At 39.5% G+C, this 18,823-nt stretch overlaps 1 protein-coding gene across 2 annotated transcripts in view; it reads left to right on the top strand.

Moving 5' to 3' along the window:
* The first annotated feature begins 866 nt into the window (after positions 1-866).
* The window catches only part of MAPKAP1 (MAPK associated protein 1), a 453,100-nt gene continuing 435,143 nt past the window's right edge, over positions 867-18,823 (top strand). The window contains exons 1-3 of one of the 2 annotated variants that reach the window (XM_030207420.1): positions 867-953; positions 12,874-13,202; positions 18,444-18,533. In XM_030207420.1, coding sequence (XP_030063280.1) covers positions 12,944-13,202; positions 18,444-18,533 — 349 coding nt within the window. In that variant the 5' untranslated portion in view covers positions 867-953; positions 12,874-12,943. The remainder of the gene's footprint in view (positions 954-12,873; positions 13,203-18,443; positions 18,534-18,823) is intronic. The other variant, XM_030207421.1, reaches the window with a different exon arrangement.

Below are 18,823 nucleotides of genomic sequence, written 5' to 3'. Positions count from 1 at the left end.
TAGAAGGAATGGCGCGCTGACTGTTCCAGTCGTAGTAAGTACGTCACGTTTTCACCGATCACGTCGGGGATCACCAGATGTTGCAAAATAACTCTCCTCTCGTGTGTCTGGGCAAAAAACTCTTTATTTGGGAGTCAATCCCCTTCTTATATACTCTATGAATATTCATGGATATTACATGTATTATCATTACTATTGGTTACATTTTGCTTACACAACCATGATCATGCATTGCTTACAAGAACAACTCTACATGAACAGCTCGTGAACCTGCTCAGGAATGTACAAACATCACCTGCTATTCTGCTACTTTCTCAGGAAAGAACAAAAACATCACATGCTAGATTCTCAGGAATATACAAAACATCATCTGCTGCCTGTATCCAAATACATTCTATCTACACACTTTATCTGGCTGCACGCTGAGGTCGTCACTGGCATGCACCAGTAGCTCAGATGATCTCTAATGCTGCTGGCCCGTGCAAGGAGGTCAATAAAACCTCCTTAAGCACCTGCACGTGTCAATGTGATTCTTGCTGCATCAACAGAGGCAGAGAAGAACCAATGCCACTACGCTGAATTATTGAAGTGTGAGTGAGAAAGCGGTACTTGGACGTCCCTACTACTACTACATAGGTAGTTCGTCACTAGCTCGTACACTCCCACGGGAACCCCGAAGAAATTATTTCTATATCCACAAATTCCATTTCCGTGCTGTTCGCTACTTCACTTTTCTGAGATCGCCCACTGCTTTCTTTCCTTCTGGAATCTGGCGGCGTGCGTCCGAGTCCTGCCTTCCTCTGTGACGCAACTGTTCCAATTCTCCGGCGTCCTGCCCTCCAGTAACGTAATTTCCTGTTTCCGGCAAGACTGAACGCATACGAAGAGGAGAGAAGTTGTAGGTTGGGGCACTGGAGAAGGAAACCTGCGGGTCTGGTGGTGGGTGACTTCAGGTATGAGTTAGATGGTAGGATGGAGGGCGGGATTGCAGACAGGGAGGAGAAGGCGAGACACGTTGGACCGGGGAGAGTGAAAGAGAGAGGTAGAGATGGCAGACCATGGGGAGAGGAGACCGGCCCCCTAATGCGAGAAGGATGCTCGGCGTGTGACTTGGTATCTCAATTTTAATTGGAATATGAACTGTTTGTTGAACCTTCTTTTTAGCTCTCCAGATTTGTTGTACTGATTTTGCTGCACTTCTGCTTCAAGTTGTTATTATAGAAGAGTTGATATTTGACTGTTGAGCTATCATGATTTTTAATGAAGGTTGTAGTGCTGATTTCTGATTCCTGTATTGATATTAGGAAAAAACTTTATTAAAAAAAACTAAGAATCATCATAACCTGCAACAGATTAGAAATTCTGAAACATGGGCTGCAATCTTTCTGCCACTGATTTCTTGTATCATTTGGGGCTTATTAGGTTGTTTGCCTGTCCAAGGGCAGGGCCGATTCTGAAACCCTAATGCCAGCAGTAAAAGGGGTTAGTGCCTGATTTGCATGTACATTATTATGTACAGAATGCTCAAAGGTCTGGAGCGAGGGTGTTAAGATGTGTTCCAAACATTGCCATAAATTGTATTGAAATGCATTTAAATTATGCAAATAAGGTCAGATAGTATTTGTTGCCAATACTTAGATGGCATCAGCTTCCAGAAGTAGGGCTTGCCTCCAAGGGGTTCTCAGCGACAGGGTCTGTCTCTCTCCTGCTTCTGTCGTGAGCTGGGTGATTGTGATAACTCACACAGGAGCAGGAGAGTGACAGACCCCGGTGCCAGGCCCACCTTGAAGGCTGAGTAGGAGCTGATGCACTGACGCAAGAAGGTGGGAGGGGGTGGTGGCGGGGGGCGGCCTGAGTGATGGGGGCTAGCGGCGGCCCTGCCCCGGGCCTGGCTCTGTCTCTCAGCAGCCCTTTGTGGAAGCAAATGATGGCTGCCAGCTCAGGGGAAACATTAAAGGTTTTCAAGAGAAGATTTCTCATCAGTTTGTCACATTAAACTGTGGGTTTTGTCTTCTTTTGCTAGTGGAAGTCCGTGCAGGTTTTGTGAGAAACAAGCCACTGTGCAAGTTTGAGCAAAAGTGAAAGCTCACATCGGGCCCTGTGAGCCTTTCAATATTTTAACTGCAAAAATTTTTGAAAGGCTCATTGTGCAGAAGAACAATGATGTGTGCTTGCCCTTCAGGTTTTGTCTGGACATGAGCACAAGGGCCTTGCTTACCACAGAACCTTTGTGCGCATATGCTAGTCACGTTCCTCCCCTACTTCTGGTTTACCAGCACGATTAAATGGCCATAACACTTGCATACTGATTCCTTCGAGGATCCCTGAGAGATTTTTTTGGCTGTGTTGTTGCACTGTGGGCTTTAGTGCCCAGTTTTGTGAATCAGCCCCTTGGTTTGTTATCCAAATACCATCCATGTTTCAGGTTATCCACCTGGTGTATTAACATAAAAACAGACAATGGCGACAGAAGAGCCCATATGGCCTAGCCAATGTGTCCATAGATCCAGACATCCCCACTGTTTAATAATAATATATCAATTTATCCATAACAGAATGAATTCCATTAATGTTGTGCGATATCGTGTTACTAGTAACGCATTACCTGGAAAAAGGAATTAACTACTGTAATTAAATTACCAGTTAACTACTTATTAACTATAGTAACATCGTTACTATAGTTAGTTACTTTTGATAGCTAACGGTAATCGCATGAGGATCAACAATTGAGTTGCATACTCCCGCTCAGCAGTCTTCCTCTCTGTTGCACCCCTTCTTTCAAGATCCTGCATATCTCACATCTTCCACTCACCTGAATCCGGCATCGTTTCCTCTGCTGTGCTGTCTCTCCCTCCTCAGTCTGGTCATCTCTCACTGCTTGCTGTGAGATCACCAGCAAAGTGTGCCAAAGAAAGCCAAATAGCATCTGGAGTCAGCGACGGCAACGCCTTTCCTCTGCCAGATCCTGCCCACCGAAACAGGAAGTTGCATCAGAAGGGCAGGATCTGATAGAGGGAAGGTCCCGTAGGTCAGCCAGAGACAGCCTGAGTGGAGCACTGCCACCGCTGGCTCTAGATGCTGCTGCTGCTGTTAAGCCCTGGCATTTGAAAGCCCTCAGTTGTAGTCTGCCAAAGCTCGGGTTGAAACGACTGCAGGCGAACATATTCAAAGTTTCCCCTCCCTCTTCTTGCCCCATAATAATGTCAGATCACAACAGACAATGTATGCTTTATATTCACTGGACGAATACTCTTTACCATATATACTGATACCCTTGTTACTGTATGCATAGTCTACATGCATTGGGCTGCCAAGGTCCGTCAGCAGAAGAGGTCCTTCTTCAGTAACCAGATATTTCCCAATGCTCACAGTCTGTTGTACTTTCAATGGGTAGCTGTCACACTGCCCCCCCCCCCCCCATGCATGCTCAGTTTTTGTGCATGTGCAAAATCTGAGTATGCATGGGAGGAAGGTGTGGTTGTGACCCATGGAAAAGGCCACTGTCTGCCAGCATTGGGGAGTTTTTGGCCTCTGGAGGAAATCAGACAACATCCTGAGATGATATACAAGGAGAAACATAGCACAAATCAGGGGTTCTCATCAGGATTTGAAGGACAGCACTACCACCCCCCCCCCCCACACGCTAGTCATTGATTTACGTCTCTTCTTGGCCTTTTGTCTAAGCAAAATGCAGGATCTAAACCATGAGGTGAGGATGGGGCCTCGTTCTTTTTCTGAGACTGAGGGAGCTATGAGCCATGGGAGTTTACAACTGATGAAAGTAGCATGCTTCTGGTTTTTATTAAACTCTGCTCCAGTATAGACAATCACCTCCTGTAGTGTTGCATCCATGACATATGCTTATTGCAAAAGCTGTTTTTATTAAATTATGTTTATTTGATTGAATAAAACTGCTGCATTCATGTCAAAAGTAAAGGAAAAGTACTTAGTTACTCTAAGCTGGTAACTATAATTAGTTGTCAACTACTTTCTTAGATGGGTAATTTAATTACCATAACTAATTACTTTAAGCTGAGAAGTAAAAGTAGTTGTAATTGATTACTTTCGGTGGGACACTGCAAAGCATGAATATTCTAGTATCACATCTAATCCAAAGAGGGAAAGTGAGAGGAATAATCAATTTTTTCAAAGTTCAGAGTTTTCTTTCCGTGGCTGTTCTTGTGTTAAACTGATGGCTTTTTAAAAAATCTTACAAAATATATGTATCAAATACATGCATTAATATGATCATTAATATTTGGGTTATATCTGAATATTGCATGACCTCCCAAGGTCTAAAGGAAGAAAATTATTTTTCCTACTGGTGTCCATGGTAACTTGCTGTATAAATGTTGGATTAAATTGCATGATATTAGAACTCTTACCTCCTCTATACACAATAGAATTCCTAATCTAGCAGTATGAGGCAAGCTAATGATAATTTTGCCAGCCTGTGATAGACCTAAATTTACACTTTTTCAACTCTAGAGGAAACCCCTGATGAAATAGTTCCTTAAGCAACACAGTAAATCCTTTTTGGTGAGGCCAAGGGGGAAGCTGAGTGATAGAATATACAAATTGTACAAAATGTTGATAAAAATATATTGCTTCTGGTGTACCTGCCTTTTAGAAAGTGGGGGAACTAATAAAGAAGATAGAATGTATGCCTAGTGCCCTTAGGTACACAATCTTCTGTTCCTTTCCGCCTTGGCTGGAGAGAACGAGAGAGGATTGATTGGGGATGGGAGGCAAGGATAAGAATCACACTAAGCTACAAGAACCTCCCCCCCACCCAAACTTGAAACCTGTTTATTTCAGATTTTTAAATGTACTCATCCCCTTTCAACCCATGGTACCCTGCACAGCGCAGGCCTTCTAGCTATATATCTACAATGCCTAATAGGAAATCCAGCCTTGAGTATACTATTGTTTTATGTTTTGTCACCTTGATAAAAATGTGTAACTGTCTAGAATTCCGTACATCCAGAGCAGAGAATTTATCTTATTGATATTTTATTGAACGTTAGAATATTGAGTAGTTTTATTTAGCAGTTGTTGGTTTTAAGTAGATGTAGTGCTGAATGCTTTGACTTAAGGAATGGTTCTCAAAGGCCTTTCGGATGTTTTGTGTTCAGCCCAGAGCGTAGGCGCCTGTATTGGGGAGCTCTGCAATCTCTGAATATCAGCCTAGAAATGTTTGCCTACCCTTTTATTGGACAATCACTTGATGAGCTATTTTGTTTTCCTGTTCTTTATTCTATACATGCATAAAAGAGAAATGAAGGTTGATCTGTTGAATGTTAAAGGATATAGATAATAACTGAGTTGCTAGACAGACATCTTGTAGGATTGCTTAGTAATGATTAGCCCATGTTAATAATTAATAAACAACCCCCATAGTAAGCCCAAAATGTACATGCACTTGGTACATAAAAAAATGGAATCAGTATTACATAGCAATCTAAGCTGTAGGCTCTCAAGATTTTTGGTCATCATTTTTCCATTTGTTCTAGATAACCATGTTTATGACACTGAATTAGTCAAATTCCTATATGAATCATTGTGCTATGTGGTAGCATCTGGTGTAGGTATAAGTGTTTTGTTTTTAAGGGTGCTTTTTTCCTTGTCAAATAATAACATAGTGTAATGATGGCAGATAAAGACCAGCATGGTCTATCAAGCCTAGCCAGAGATGTACTTGCTCCTGTATTCCTTTTTTGAAGCGTGAAAGTAATTTGTGTTGCTTTTATTCCACTCTCTTGCAGTATAGGGATCTTTTGTGTTTATCACATTCCTTTTTTAATTCCATCACTGTTTTTATCCCCACTGCCTCTGTCAGGAGGGATTCCAGTCATCTACCACCTTTTCTGTGAAAAAGTATTTCTTGATGTTACTCTTAAGTTTACATCCTTACAGCTTCATTTTGTGTCCTCTAGACAGCATCCCCTTCTTTGAAAAAGATTTGTTTTTGTTCATATTAATGCTTTTCAGATTTTTAAATATCTGTGTATCTCCCCTGGCCCTCCTGTCTTGCAGAATATTCAGGTCTTCAAGACTCTTCTCTTGCATCTTGTGGTACAGACCTCATTCCATTTTAGTTGCCTTTTTCTGAACTGCATAGGAATATTTATTAAGGGTGCCATGTATATTCAGTTGCTGCTTTTCATAGATTTACTTCCCCCCATATATGGGAAAACTGTCTCGCAGAGGCAGAAATGTTAAAATGATGGGGAAAGTCAAGCATGAAAGCCAGTGTGATAATGCTCTTCTATAAAGGTTGCTGAAAGTTGTGTGCCAAAATTTGGTGCAATCTTGAGTTGTACACGCACTTTACGAGCAATTAATGCTCAGTAATTGGATGCTAACAATTATTGGTGTTAATTGTCATTATTTGAGGTTTTCAAGTGCAACTCGCATGCTATTCTATATCACTGGTCACCCAAATCCTATAGTGCACATCTGCAAAAGAGGGTATGGCAATAGGTGGGTCAGGGGCATTTTGAAAAGTTGCGTGTTTTGTTACAGAGTTCTGTGGAAGCGTGCTCAGCTTACATGCCAGGATTTACACCAGGTTTCTGCTAGCCTAAATTCTCGTGACCAAAATTGAGCATGGGAATCAGAGCTCTGCACTCATCCTGGAGTGCCCTTTATAGAATAGTGCTGAGCACTGATTTTTTTTTTCTGGTGCCTAATTGTTGGCACCATTTACTTAATCCAGCCCTAACTACTTAGCGCACTTTAGTGAAAGGGCCCTGTAGTGCACCATCGAGCCATTAGCTTCAGTGCAATGTACTGTTCAGTCTGTAATATGTTCTTCATGACTTGACTTTAGTTTTCAAGTTCAGCCTGGAAATAATACAGCCTAGCAAACTGTGAGTAATCCTATAAAACAGCAATGACCTATTGGATCATATTTAGATGAGGCAGATATTAGACAATGTGGCGCATCTGTAAACTGTTTTTATGTGACCCATTCAGTACAATATCAGAATAAAAAATGAAAACATTTTGTCATCTGTTCAAATTGATATTCCACTCTTTGCAGTGACAGCTGAAAAGGCCCACAGGTGCCATATAAAGAGGTGACCATGTTGTCATATTTCATTTAGGCATCCCTCTGCAAAGCCATAATTACCTAATTAGGTTGTTAATTAGGAGATTAGCATTTCACTATATTGATAGAATGCTCTTTGCAGGCGTGAGTCTAGATTCAGATTTGTCTGCCCTAATTTATAATCTCTACATCTATTGAACATATTTATTTGCTTAAGATATTGTGGCTGGGTGAAGTGGTTTAAAAAACTAAGTTGTTAGATTTCCACAAAGGAAAAAATAGAAGCTGATAGTTAAACTACAGCTGGAAAAGCAGTCAACAGTAGATAGTTTTAAAATCAGTACAAAGTTTAAAATAACCACGGCATTGAAATTATTGCTTTTAAAGTCATTTGTCTCATACATTGGTAATAGAAAGCATACCGACTTTAATACTTATAGGAATCTTTGTCTAATATTACAGACCAAGATGCATATGTCAAACACTTCAGAGTTAAATAGGATAGTATGCCAAGCAGATTTTATGCCGGCGATTGAATTTAGTTCTAATCATTTCTTATAAAAGTGGTTGTTTAATGAAAGGCTATTTTGAGTAGATGTCTAGGCATAGTGCATGCGTGAGAAATGTGTGAACATGCATATGATTGTCCATTGAAATACTTTGAATCAGTTGCTACATACATGTTGAGCAATGGATACCTGTAGTAATTGCCTGTGCTACAGAAGAATGCAGTGGATTTAAAAAATCTTTTTATGTGTTCTTAGCACACCTATGTGAGTATTATTGGCAGGTGGTTTTAAGTAAGATGTCACAGGATCTGACATTTTTCTGTTGTAGAAATAAAACCAGAAGGAAATAATCTTAATACAGGTGACTGCAACGGTTGGTTGCCAGTTCACATTTCTTGAGCCTAGACATACACAGAAAATAAAACACAGTTGCAAATCTCTCTCTTTTTTTAAAAGTATTTTATGCATGTTTGTTACTTCCCTACATCTGTTATTTTTACTGCATTCCCTGTATTTTGTCATTTGTAGTTTGCTTTGTCAGTTTGCATCCGTATCTATATTTATTTGTAGGTAAAAAGAAACATAAACGTATATAAGCAGGGCACGTAGTAGTGCTCCTTGAAACGGTATAAACAGTATGCAACAACAACAAAAAAAATCCACATACGAAGCACAGAAAATAATAAATACCTTAAACACATACATTTTTTCCCTGATAAGGTGTTTGGAATATTTTATCTTTTTCCCCACGTTCGTATTTTGTGATTTCTAAGAGAGGCAAACCATTTAAAGCTGAGCTTCAGCAGACTGCCTCATTCACCCTGCCCCACAGCCAGAGGAAAGGTTGATGGCTTAGATGGAAAATTGGGTGCTCTTTAATTTCTTTCATTGTGCAGGCCATATTGTCCTGTGCTGGAAATGTATCTGCCACCTATGTCGGCGCTTGCAGTGTTGCATAGTATTCCGCACTCAGATGATAAGTAACATAGATTTTTTGGATGTCTGCATCTGATATGCCCTCAGGCGGACTACACTTGCTGTCTAGAGCCGGTGATGATATTCTTAAATTATAACACTATTGGTTTATAGCTGAAATAAAAGCTAATGTGACCTCCAGTGGACAAAACAGAATGACAAACATAGTGACTTAGTGAACCATTACATTAACTGGAGTACTGTGGAGGGTTTTTTCCTGTTAGGTTTGAGTTTTGAGAGCCTTCAGGTGAGGGAAATGTTTACCACAGGTATAAAACTTAAAGGAAGCACGGGCAAGAGCTAGACTTGGCATGCACCGTGTTAATAGCTTAAGTCGGGGTACAGCACAGAGAGGTAAAAATCTCACATCTGCTGTTACATGTTGTTAACTCCCTCAGCAGACATTAAATCATTTCAAGTACAATAATAGTGTGGGAGGTAAATTAACAAACCATTAACAATCTTATAAATACACAATTAACATGCCAACATTTGTATGACACATTGATGGGGCAGCAGTAATTTTTGACTGGGAGTTTGTAGACCTTTTTCAAAGCCTCAGGCTGTTACTGCTTAAAACAAGCTCTTACAGCTTGCAGGCAGAGCAGGGCTATGGGAGATAACAGAACTGTTTTTAAGATTCTTGCAAGTTATTTTTCAGAAAGTAACTGAATGGCAAAGGTAACTGAATAATTAACTGGGCTTCTGTAAGTGGATTTTCATATGGAACTAACCAGCTAGCTTCTGGGTGGAATATTTTAGTAAACGGAACCAATGAAGATTTGATTGGTTTTTGTCTTATGACAGCTATTTATGTGCCTGGTGTTATGAGGCTAAGCTTAACTGGTTGACAGTGCAAATTAACAGTAACCTGTTAAATGATAAACCTAACCTAGGAACGTCCCTGGTGTTGCCCCTTTTTTGACTTGATTTATTTGGTGACCTTAACAATTTAACAGGTTAAATTTAACTAGACAATGGGAGTAAATTGGGTGTTAATCATTAAGACCCTGCTTTTTGAAGATTGACTCCTTGGCTTATGAATACCCATCCTACAGGTAGTTTTCTTTTCAGTACTGGTTGACTATGAATGAGTTTGTGCACAAGTATATTGGTGTATCTGGTATATCATGTCTTAAGTGAAAGCCTTGCTTTGTTATTCCTTGTGTAGCTTTCTTGTGCCTTCTACTCTAGACAGCCTCATTCATGCCTTTTTAATCTCACAGTTAGATTATTGTAACTCAGTCTGTGCTGGTATCGTTGGATATCAACTGAAATACCTCCAGACACTTCAGAATTCTGCTGCACGTTTTTCTTTGTGGTGCCCATTATATTGGCTACCCGTTTTATATCGTATTCAGTTTAAAATACTTTGTCTTGTTCGCAAGCCTCTTCATGTACAACTCCCTCAATATTTATCAACCTTAACGAAGGAGTACAATGAGATAGTTGTCTAGATTGTCATTGTCATGTTTTGCCTTCCTCCCAGGCGAGTCTGTATGGAATCTACAAGACACTTTGTGTTTTTTCTTTGTTGCAGCTAAACTTTGGAATTACTTCCTGACTTCTATTCGCTCTGAACAATCTTTTAAAAAAATGTAAAACTCTTCTTAGAACTCGCGTCTGGGACTTAGTGTTTACTCTCCCTGGCTTTTGCTAATGGATGGACAGTTCCCTTACTGTTGTCTTTCTCCTCCCTCCTACTCTCTCCCTGTCGGTTGCATGTATGAGTTCTGTCCTTCCTGATTAATGGAGTTCTTTTCTATCTATATGTTTTCTATATATTTTTTGGAAATACAGAGAAACATTACAAAAAAATTAGATGATACCTTTTTTTATTGGACTATCTTAATACACTTCTTGTTTTTTTCCGTAAACTGCATAGACCTGTGTGCCAGATTAGGTGGTTTAGCAAATCTTGATTAAACATAAGCATACTGATAAGGTTGCTGTTTGTCAATTTTCCAGCTCCTATTTAGTTTCGGTGATAAAACGATTTCTGTCTCCCCTCATGGCTTGGCATAATTTTCTAACTTTGGTGGGAAATCTTTTTTTTTTTTTTTAATTGTGGGCCATTTCCATAAAATAATCTTGAGACAAGTATATATGTGATCACATAAGAACATAAATGTTGCCATATTGGGACAGACCAAAGGTCCATCAAGCCCAGTATCTTCTTTCCAACAGTGCCAATCCAGGTCACAAGTACCTAGCAAGATCCCCCTAACTGCTTTTACCACATTCTCTGGCAACGAATTCCAGAATTTAATTAGTCGTTCCTAATAATTCCCATCATTCTGTTTGCTTTCTTAGCTACCATTGCACACTGAGCAGAGGGTTTCAACATAGCATCAGTGATGAAACCTAGATCCTTTTCCTGGACGGTGACTCCTAATGTGGAACCTTGCATCACATAGCTATAGTTTGGGTTCTTGTTTCTCGCATTCATTACTTTGCACTTGCTCATGTAAAATGTCATCTGCCATTTGGATGCCCAGTCTTGTAAGGTCCTCTTAAAATTTTTCACAATCCTCTTGTGATTTAACAACTTTGCTGATGACACAAAGTTATTAAAATTTAGGGTCCTGTTTACAAAACTGTGCTAGAGGCGTGCTAGCATTTTTAGCCCGTGCTAACTGTGTAGCTGGCCCATAATATTCCTATGGGCATCTACATGGTTAGTGTGTGGTGAAAGCACTAGCGCAGCTTAGTAAATAGGGTCCTTAATTATTTCACTGCTTATTCCCATCTCTAGATCATTTGTAAATATGTTGAAAAGCAGCGGTCCCAGCACAGACCCTTGGGGAACCCCACTATCTACCCTTCTCCATTGAGAATACTGACCATTTAACCCTACTCTCTGTTTTCCATCTTTTAACCCGTTTTTAATCCACAATAGGACATTACCTCCTATCTCAGAAGCTCTTATGCTATGCTGTCCAAGAAAAACAATTGCACCATTTTAATATTCATTGTGGCGAAGAGAATTGGCAGTAGCAGTAGTTAGCCTAGCTTTATTTAGCACTTTTTCAGTGCTTCCCTTCATAGATGTTTTTCCACCCTCTGTTTTGCATATCTGGCAAATGTCTTTCAGCGTGTACTTTAAAAAAATTATGTCTTTCCTTTCTCCATTGGTTTTCAGTTTTTACTTTTGTTCTTTCTGTATTATGTCTGCCACATATCTTTCATATTTCCTTGCTTTTTACTGGGGTTTCTGGTATCTTCAGTTCTTGATAGTCTATCTAATTTAAATTGACTGGGCTTCAGCTGAGCTCCAGCAACGCATTTCTTCTTTCTCTCAGGCTCTCCGTCCTTCACTTCTTCCATGTTCTTCTTTCCTATGGCCATCTCCTTTTTTTTGTAACCTTTTTTTTTTTCTACACCCTAACCTAATTTATCTGTTCTGCTCTTTTCCCAGAATTGTCACTTTTACTCTATCCCCCGTCTGTCCTTAATCTCTCACCCCTTGATCCAGTTTGTGTCTGCTCCTCTAATCCAGCTTCTTTCCCTTCCCTTTTGGCTCCTTCCGTTAGTATATGTATGGATACATGGCCTTATAAAAGGTACATGAGTGCTACTAATACCTTGGAGATTCAGAATTGTTTAATAAAGCCCAGCAGTTAAGAAGGGAGTTGCATGAGCAAGGCTATGCAAACTGTGCAGTCTGTATGCATACACGTGCACACCTGCAGGCGGCTTTGTTATATATTAAATATGGACTCTATATATGACTCTAAATAAAAGCCAGTGAGCTGAGAAATCCGGTGTATAGAAAAGGATTCACACCCCTTATTAAATGCAGTGCAATTAACTTTTTCCTTCCCTTTTCTTTACAATATGTCACCCCCTCCTTTTGTAGAAATCTCCTCTTTCACCCTGTTGGGCTGTTAAGCTGCAAATGATGGTAATTTTGTGCTGTGTAGTGTTAAAGTAGTTATAAATCCATTAAATAAAGGGTTAATTTGACTCTGGACATGCAGCCTGCTGATTTCTTATCAGCTGGCATTGTATTGGTGCAGCTTTTATGAACAGACTGATATTTGACTTTATCATCCATTGTGTGTGGCCTGTTTGAGTCAGGTATTTCTGATCATGATGTGTAGTCTAAAGTTGTGATCTGAAAAACGGAAAATGACTCTAAGCAATGTGATTGGGTTGCTGCTTCTGGCATGACAGAGCAGATGTACTGTGCCATGAACAAGAATGCCTTTTTACAGTCCTGAAGTGTTGAGTTGTCAAGAGTGGGAATGCCTTATATTGCTTTTATATGTAGATCTTTTGGTGTTAAGGGATCATGGAATAATCTTTTAATCTTTTTCTGTTGTTCTTGTTTAGCAAGGTCCGTTCAAACAGCAGAATGGAGCAAAGAAATTAGATTCCCAAGGAAAGCATACATTGGGAAAGGATGGCTTTCCTGGACAATCCAACAATTATACTGGCCCACATTCGTCAGTCTCATGTAACCAGTGATGACACAGGAATGTGCGAAATGGTCTTAATCGACCATGACGTGGATCTAGAGAAATTCCATCCATCCTCAGTGAGTGGTGATGGCAACTCGGATGCACAGGGTGGTGGCCCAGAAACTCAGGGTTATGTCTACTCTCAGTCAGTCGATATTACCTCAAGCTGGGACTTTGGTATTCGAAGGCGATCAAATACAGGTAACATAACCTATTCTGATTGGTGAAACAATTGAGATGCAACAATTAGAGTGTACATTAGATGCTTTGATATTTTTCCTAGGCATGTTTCAGAGTGGTAGTTAGTACAATACAGTTTAAAATTCTTATGAGGCACTTAAATCTAAAAACTAAAAGATTAAACAGAAAAAAACTGATATTGTTAATATTGCATGGGCCAAAAAGTGCCTTGAAGGATGTATACTCAAAGTTAGGTAGACATAAAGGGGTTAGTATTCCAAGAGATTTAGGGACCCTTTTACAAATGTGCGATAGGCTCTAAGCGTGTGCCCCCTGGTGGTAATTTCAGATTTGGCACGCGCCCATACAGCTGGGACAATTATTTTTTTATTTCCTACTGTGTGCGACGTTTCTGGCGTCAATTGGCAGTTTATGCACGCCGACCGGTCACTGTGTGTGTAGTGCATGAGCCCTTGCTGCTACATCAATGGATGGTGTTAAGGGCTCAGACCATAAGTAGGCGCGTGCTGGCTTCAACTTTACCACAGGCCCTTTTCCCGCTCATTGAAAAAAGCCCTTTTTCCCAGAAGCGGTAAAAACTGACCTGGCAAACGCCAAAAACATGTGCCTACACTATTGCAGGCCACTTTTTGCCGCGGCTTAGTAAAAGGACCCCTTAACTGGTCAGGAGAGGTTCCTGGCCGGTTGAATGTTAGGCTATCTTCTAATCTTCAGTGGCACTTAAGCAGATAGTACATTCTTGAGTGTCAGTCTGCTTGTTTCAAATTAAAGCACAAAGCTGATTCACTGGAAACAGCTCCTGTAAGATACATAACGTTTAATTCTTATAAACCTTTTGTGTACATATCTACTGAAACAAGAAAAATTGAGATAAATGCATTGGAGTAAGTTGAACTTAATCAGGTCATCATTTAAAATCTGATGGTCACTATGTTTAATTTTTAAACGCTGGCCACCGTGTTTTAAAAGAAATATGTGCTTATTAGCTGCTACTACATGGATAGGCAGCAGTGCTGAATATACCGATGGGACTAGATTTAGTAAATGGTGCCCAAAATGAGTGGTGAAAAAAATCCATGCTATGTGCTATTCTGTAAATGATGCTCCAAATTGTATAGAATAGTGCAAAGCGCTGGGATCCGCACACAACTTTAGGTGCGAGGATTTACACCAACTGAAACCTGGTATAAATCCTGGCATGTAAATTGGGTGCAGATTCCCCAAATTCTATAACTGTTCACATCTTTAGTGAATGCCCGTGCCCCTCCCATGTTCATGCCCCCTTTTCAGTTGTCTGCTAAAAGATTTGCATGTGGATCTTTATAGAATAGTGCTTAGCAAAATGCGCGCACATATAATTGGAGCCAATTAACTGCAATAATTGGTTGTTAATGCCCAATTATTGCTGGTTATTGGCTTGATACCCAAAATTCATGCACAATTTGGGCGCCATATATAGAATTCAGGGGCTAGTGCAGTGGTCACTGCTGTCTATCCGTATATCCCCTAATTCTATAAAAGTTGCCAAAGATTGCACGCGTGCCCAATTTGTGTACGCAATTTAATTAAACCAGCTAATTAATGCCAATAATTGGCTTATTAATGGGCAATTATTGGCATTAATTTTAATTGAACTTTATGCCACGTAAATTTTAGGTGTGATTTGAAAAAGGGGCATGGAAATGGGTGGATCATGGGCAGAATGGGGGTGTTCCTAAAATTAATGCGCGTTGTTATAGAATAATGGAGATACGCATCTAGGGGCCCTTTTACAAAGGTGCATAAGGGCCTACGTGCGTGCAGCATGTGTCAAATCAACATTACCGCCTGGCTAGTGCATTTGCCTGGCAGTAATTCCAAGTTTGGCATGCGCTGAATACCCGCGGTAGAAAATAATTTTTTGTTTTCTACCACGGGGCATTTCCGGCGGTAATCAGCAGTTTGCGCACACTGGACAGTTACCGTAATGTTTGAGCCCTTACCGCTAAGTCAGTGGGTGGCGTTAAGGGTTCAGGCTTTAAACAGACGCGCGCTGGTTTTAATTTTTCCGCACGTCGATTTCCCGGCCAAAAAACCCCCAAACCTTTTTTTCTAGACATGGTAGAGAAATGGTCCAGTGAGCGTCAAAAACACGTGCCTACACTATCACAGGCCACATTTTGGCACGCCTTTGTAAAAGGGCCCCCTAATGTAGGCACGTACATTTGCACCAGGTGCAAATGGCCTCACCTAAAGTTGGGCACGATTCTTGAGCATACAAGCGCTATTCTATAAACATCACCTAACTTTCAGCGCATCTTATAGCACTTTTTTTCTGCACACATTTTTTTGGTGCCATGTATAAAATCTATCCCATAGCCGTGATATTCAGCTGTTTTACATAGGGGAGGTAATTTTTTTTTAAAGGGTGCTATTATTCTATAATGGCATCTGGATGCCCAGATTAGGTGTTAGAATACTAGTGTAAGACAGCAGGGCCAAGAAACAGGCTAGGCACAACACTTACACCATCTCTTTAACTGGTATAAATATGTGTGCTTAAATGTTGGCACGTACGCTTGCATTTTAAAGCAGTGGTTCCCAAACCTGGTCCTGGAAGGCACCCCAGCCAGTCAGGTTTTCAGGATATCCACAATGAATATTCATAAGAGAGATTTGCCTGCAGTGGAGGTAGAGCATGTAGATCTCTCTCATGAATATTCATTGTAGGAATCCTGAAAACCTAACTGGCTGGGGTGCCTCCAGGACCAGGTTTGGGAACCACTGTCTTAAAAGTATTCTTTATGTTTTTGCGCATCAGTGTGCAACGTGATCATTCCCCTCCTATGTCAACGCCCCCTTTGTAGTTGCACACTACAGAAGTTAGATGCTAAGTCAGTTGCTAACATAAACCCAAATTATTGTTAATAAATTCTTGTTAAAGCCAATTATGGATACTTATAAATTGAGTTCTAATTAAGCACCAAGTAGCTAAGTTACGCACGTAACTGGTGGTATTCTATAACTGGATGACCAGTTGTTTGCCTTACTGCCCATGCCCTATGTGGTTACTAAGGCCTGCTGAAAAGTTAGGGTGGAAAAGCAGGTCTGAAGCAACCATGTAAATTATCCGTATAATGGCTGAGTAATTGACCCTAAATATGTTAAACTCAAAATAATATTCTTAGTATGCAATCACTTTGAAGAATTAAGAGAACAAACAACTGAAAACAGGTTATGTATTACATCATATCCATGCAGAATCCAGACCCAAGGCCATATGTCTTCTGCATCCCAAAAGTACATCAAAATAATTATGATGCCTTTAGTGTGCTTAGGCAGCTAGTAAAGAGAGCTGATTTACCTAGACACATGAAGTCAGCAGGGCCAAGAAACAGAAATTGTGCTTAGGAGCCAAGCAGGAAAAATCATAAGCATCAGGCAGGATAACTAACAATCAGTACTTATGCTGGCGGTCACTGGAAAGGAGGTTCTTTTTTTACTGGGGGTATGGGCTAGACAAGTGCAGTCTCTGCTGCAGTGAGTTTAAGCCTAAGAGAGCCACTGTGTCTGCTGCAGGCCCAGGACAGATGATGACAGCCTCTACTGTGGTGTGTCCAGACTGCTAGAGAGCCACTTCTGATGTTGCAGGTATGGTGGGCCTGGGAAGAGTTGCTTCATTCTGGGGCTGGTCCGTATCTGCTAAGAAGAGAGGCAGTACCTCCCCCAAATACAAATCTCCCCCACCACCCCACCAAATACAAATCAACAAAACAGGAGGGAAGAAAGTCATAAATGAAAAACAATAAAGCAAAAAACAAAACATGAAATTCAGACAATACAAGAAACGACAACAAAGAGCATAGAAAATTAACCTGCACAAAAAGATGGTGCATAGATTGTGACAGGTTTCAAAATCAAAGTAATTACAGGCATTCTCCCAGTGCATAAATCTTGAGAAATGGCTGTATCCATTTCATTTCAGTTATTAGATTTATATACTGTCCATCTTAAATTCTGGGCAGTTTACAGCAAGTATAGATCATATAAAATATAGACAATACATTTATATGATTTGTATTGGTCTCTCTTAATTGTTTTTAAATTTACCTCTTTATGCCAGCATTGCTCTTTTTATGTATGGTAGTAAAGAGGCATGAGTACTTTCTAGTTCTACCTGATATTTGGTACATAATTAGATTCTGCCAAGCTCTGTAAAGATATATTTTATGCTGATCAAGTTTGATTATCAAATTTCTTATCATAGATTTTTTCAAGCATCTTTATAATGACCTTTGTGACAATTATTCATTCTTATTTTCTGTCAGAAATTTATTTTTATCTGTTATAAGTAGCATACATTAGCAGCCAATACATTACCTATTTGAATGTTTCAAGAACTCTGGGAATTTTTGTACAAAAAATGAATAGGGAAAAAAGTCAGATATAACTTCTGAGATATCTATATACATTTAATTAAATATTTGTTTTTCATGGGGGAAAGTGACACATTACATATATGAATCTTGTGTTATTAGGATGTTGACATGTGCTAGGTTTTAAGACATATGATAAATAAAATAACCACAGATCGCAATGATTTGCCATCATAAAACTGAATTTATTTGCCTACAAATTCTCAAAAATATGATTTAAAAGAATTTTAATCTCAAATGTTTGATGAATGTTATCAAGATAGAAATCATCGACTTACTGCCTATAAACTCTTTCAGCCCCCTGAAGAAAAAGCTATGCTAATTTATATGGGTTTGACATTTTATAATTCTCATGATTTTAGATAAAGGATTTTATATTTACAATTTTAATAGTCTAGTCTGAGTTCATTTATCTTTAATTTTTGAAACAGGTAGAGTAATTCATAACTGTAATTTTATTCCAGTAATGTAATCTTCAGTTCGGTTCATTTGTGCATTAAAATTCCTTTAAGACCGTTATTAATGATTTATGTAATGAAATGTCATATTAATCATAGAAGTTTTCACATTTTATTATTCTCTTCTATGTTAATACTATCTTTATGATCTCTATTAATGTTTTATATCCTCTAATTTCAATTATAAATCAAGAACAGTTTCATGTTTTTGTTGATATTTGCTTTACTGGGGTGCCACCTTTAAAATTTTATGACTTCCCCCACATATGAGGTATAAAACATCTTTATTCATATAAAGATAGTTAATTATGGCTTTGTTTATAGTAAACTTCATTGACAAACTTATAGTTGTAATATTTCTTTCGAAGCCCAGAGACTGGAGCGACTGCGGAAAGAGAGGCAAAACCAGATAAAATGCAAAAATGTTCAGTGGAAAGAACGAAACACCAGTCACTCAGGTAAAAGGAAAAGCCATTATTATTAAAAGTAGAGGTTGTGGGCTCTCCTGGTTGAATGAGTGAAACGGGGGGGGGGGGGGGGGGGGGGGGTTTATTTTGTAATGGCTGTCCCACTGTTAATTTGTGGGAGGGTTTTTTATATTATTGCTGGTCTTTCCGTGTGTGTGGGGTGTTTGTTTGTTTTTTTGATTGGTTCATCATCTTCTTGTTTGAGGAATTTCTGATTTCATGCATTGTTATACTTTTCATGATTTTTATTTTGCTACTTGTTTGTATTATGTATACATCAG

This window comes from Microcaecilia unicolor, chromosome 6 (assembly GCF_901765095.1).
Source record: "Microcaecilia unicolor chromosome 6, aMicUni1.1, whole genome shotgun sequence".
Taxonomy (NCBI): Eukaryota; Metazoa; Chordata; class Amphibia; order Gymnophiona; family Siphonopidae; genus Microcaecilia; species Microcaecilia unicolor.
The sequence above is the reverse complement of the archived record's forward strand: the minus strand, read 5'-3'. Positions and strand labels throughout refer to the sequence as shown.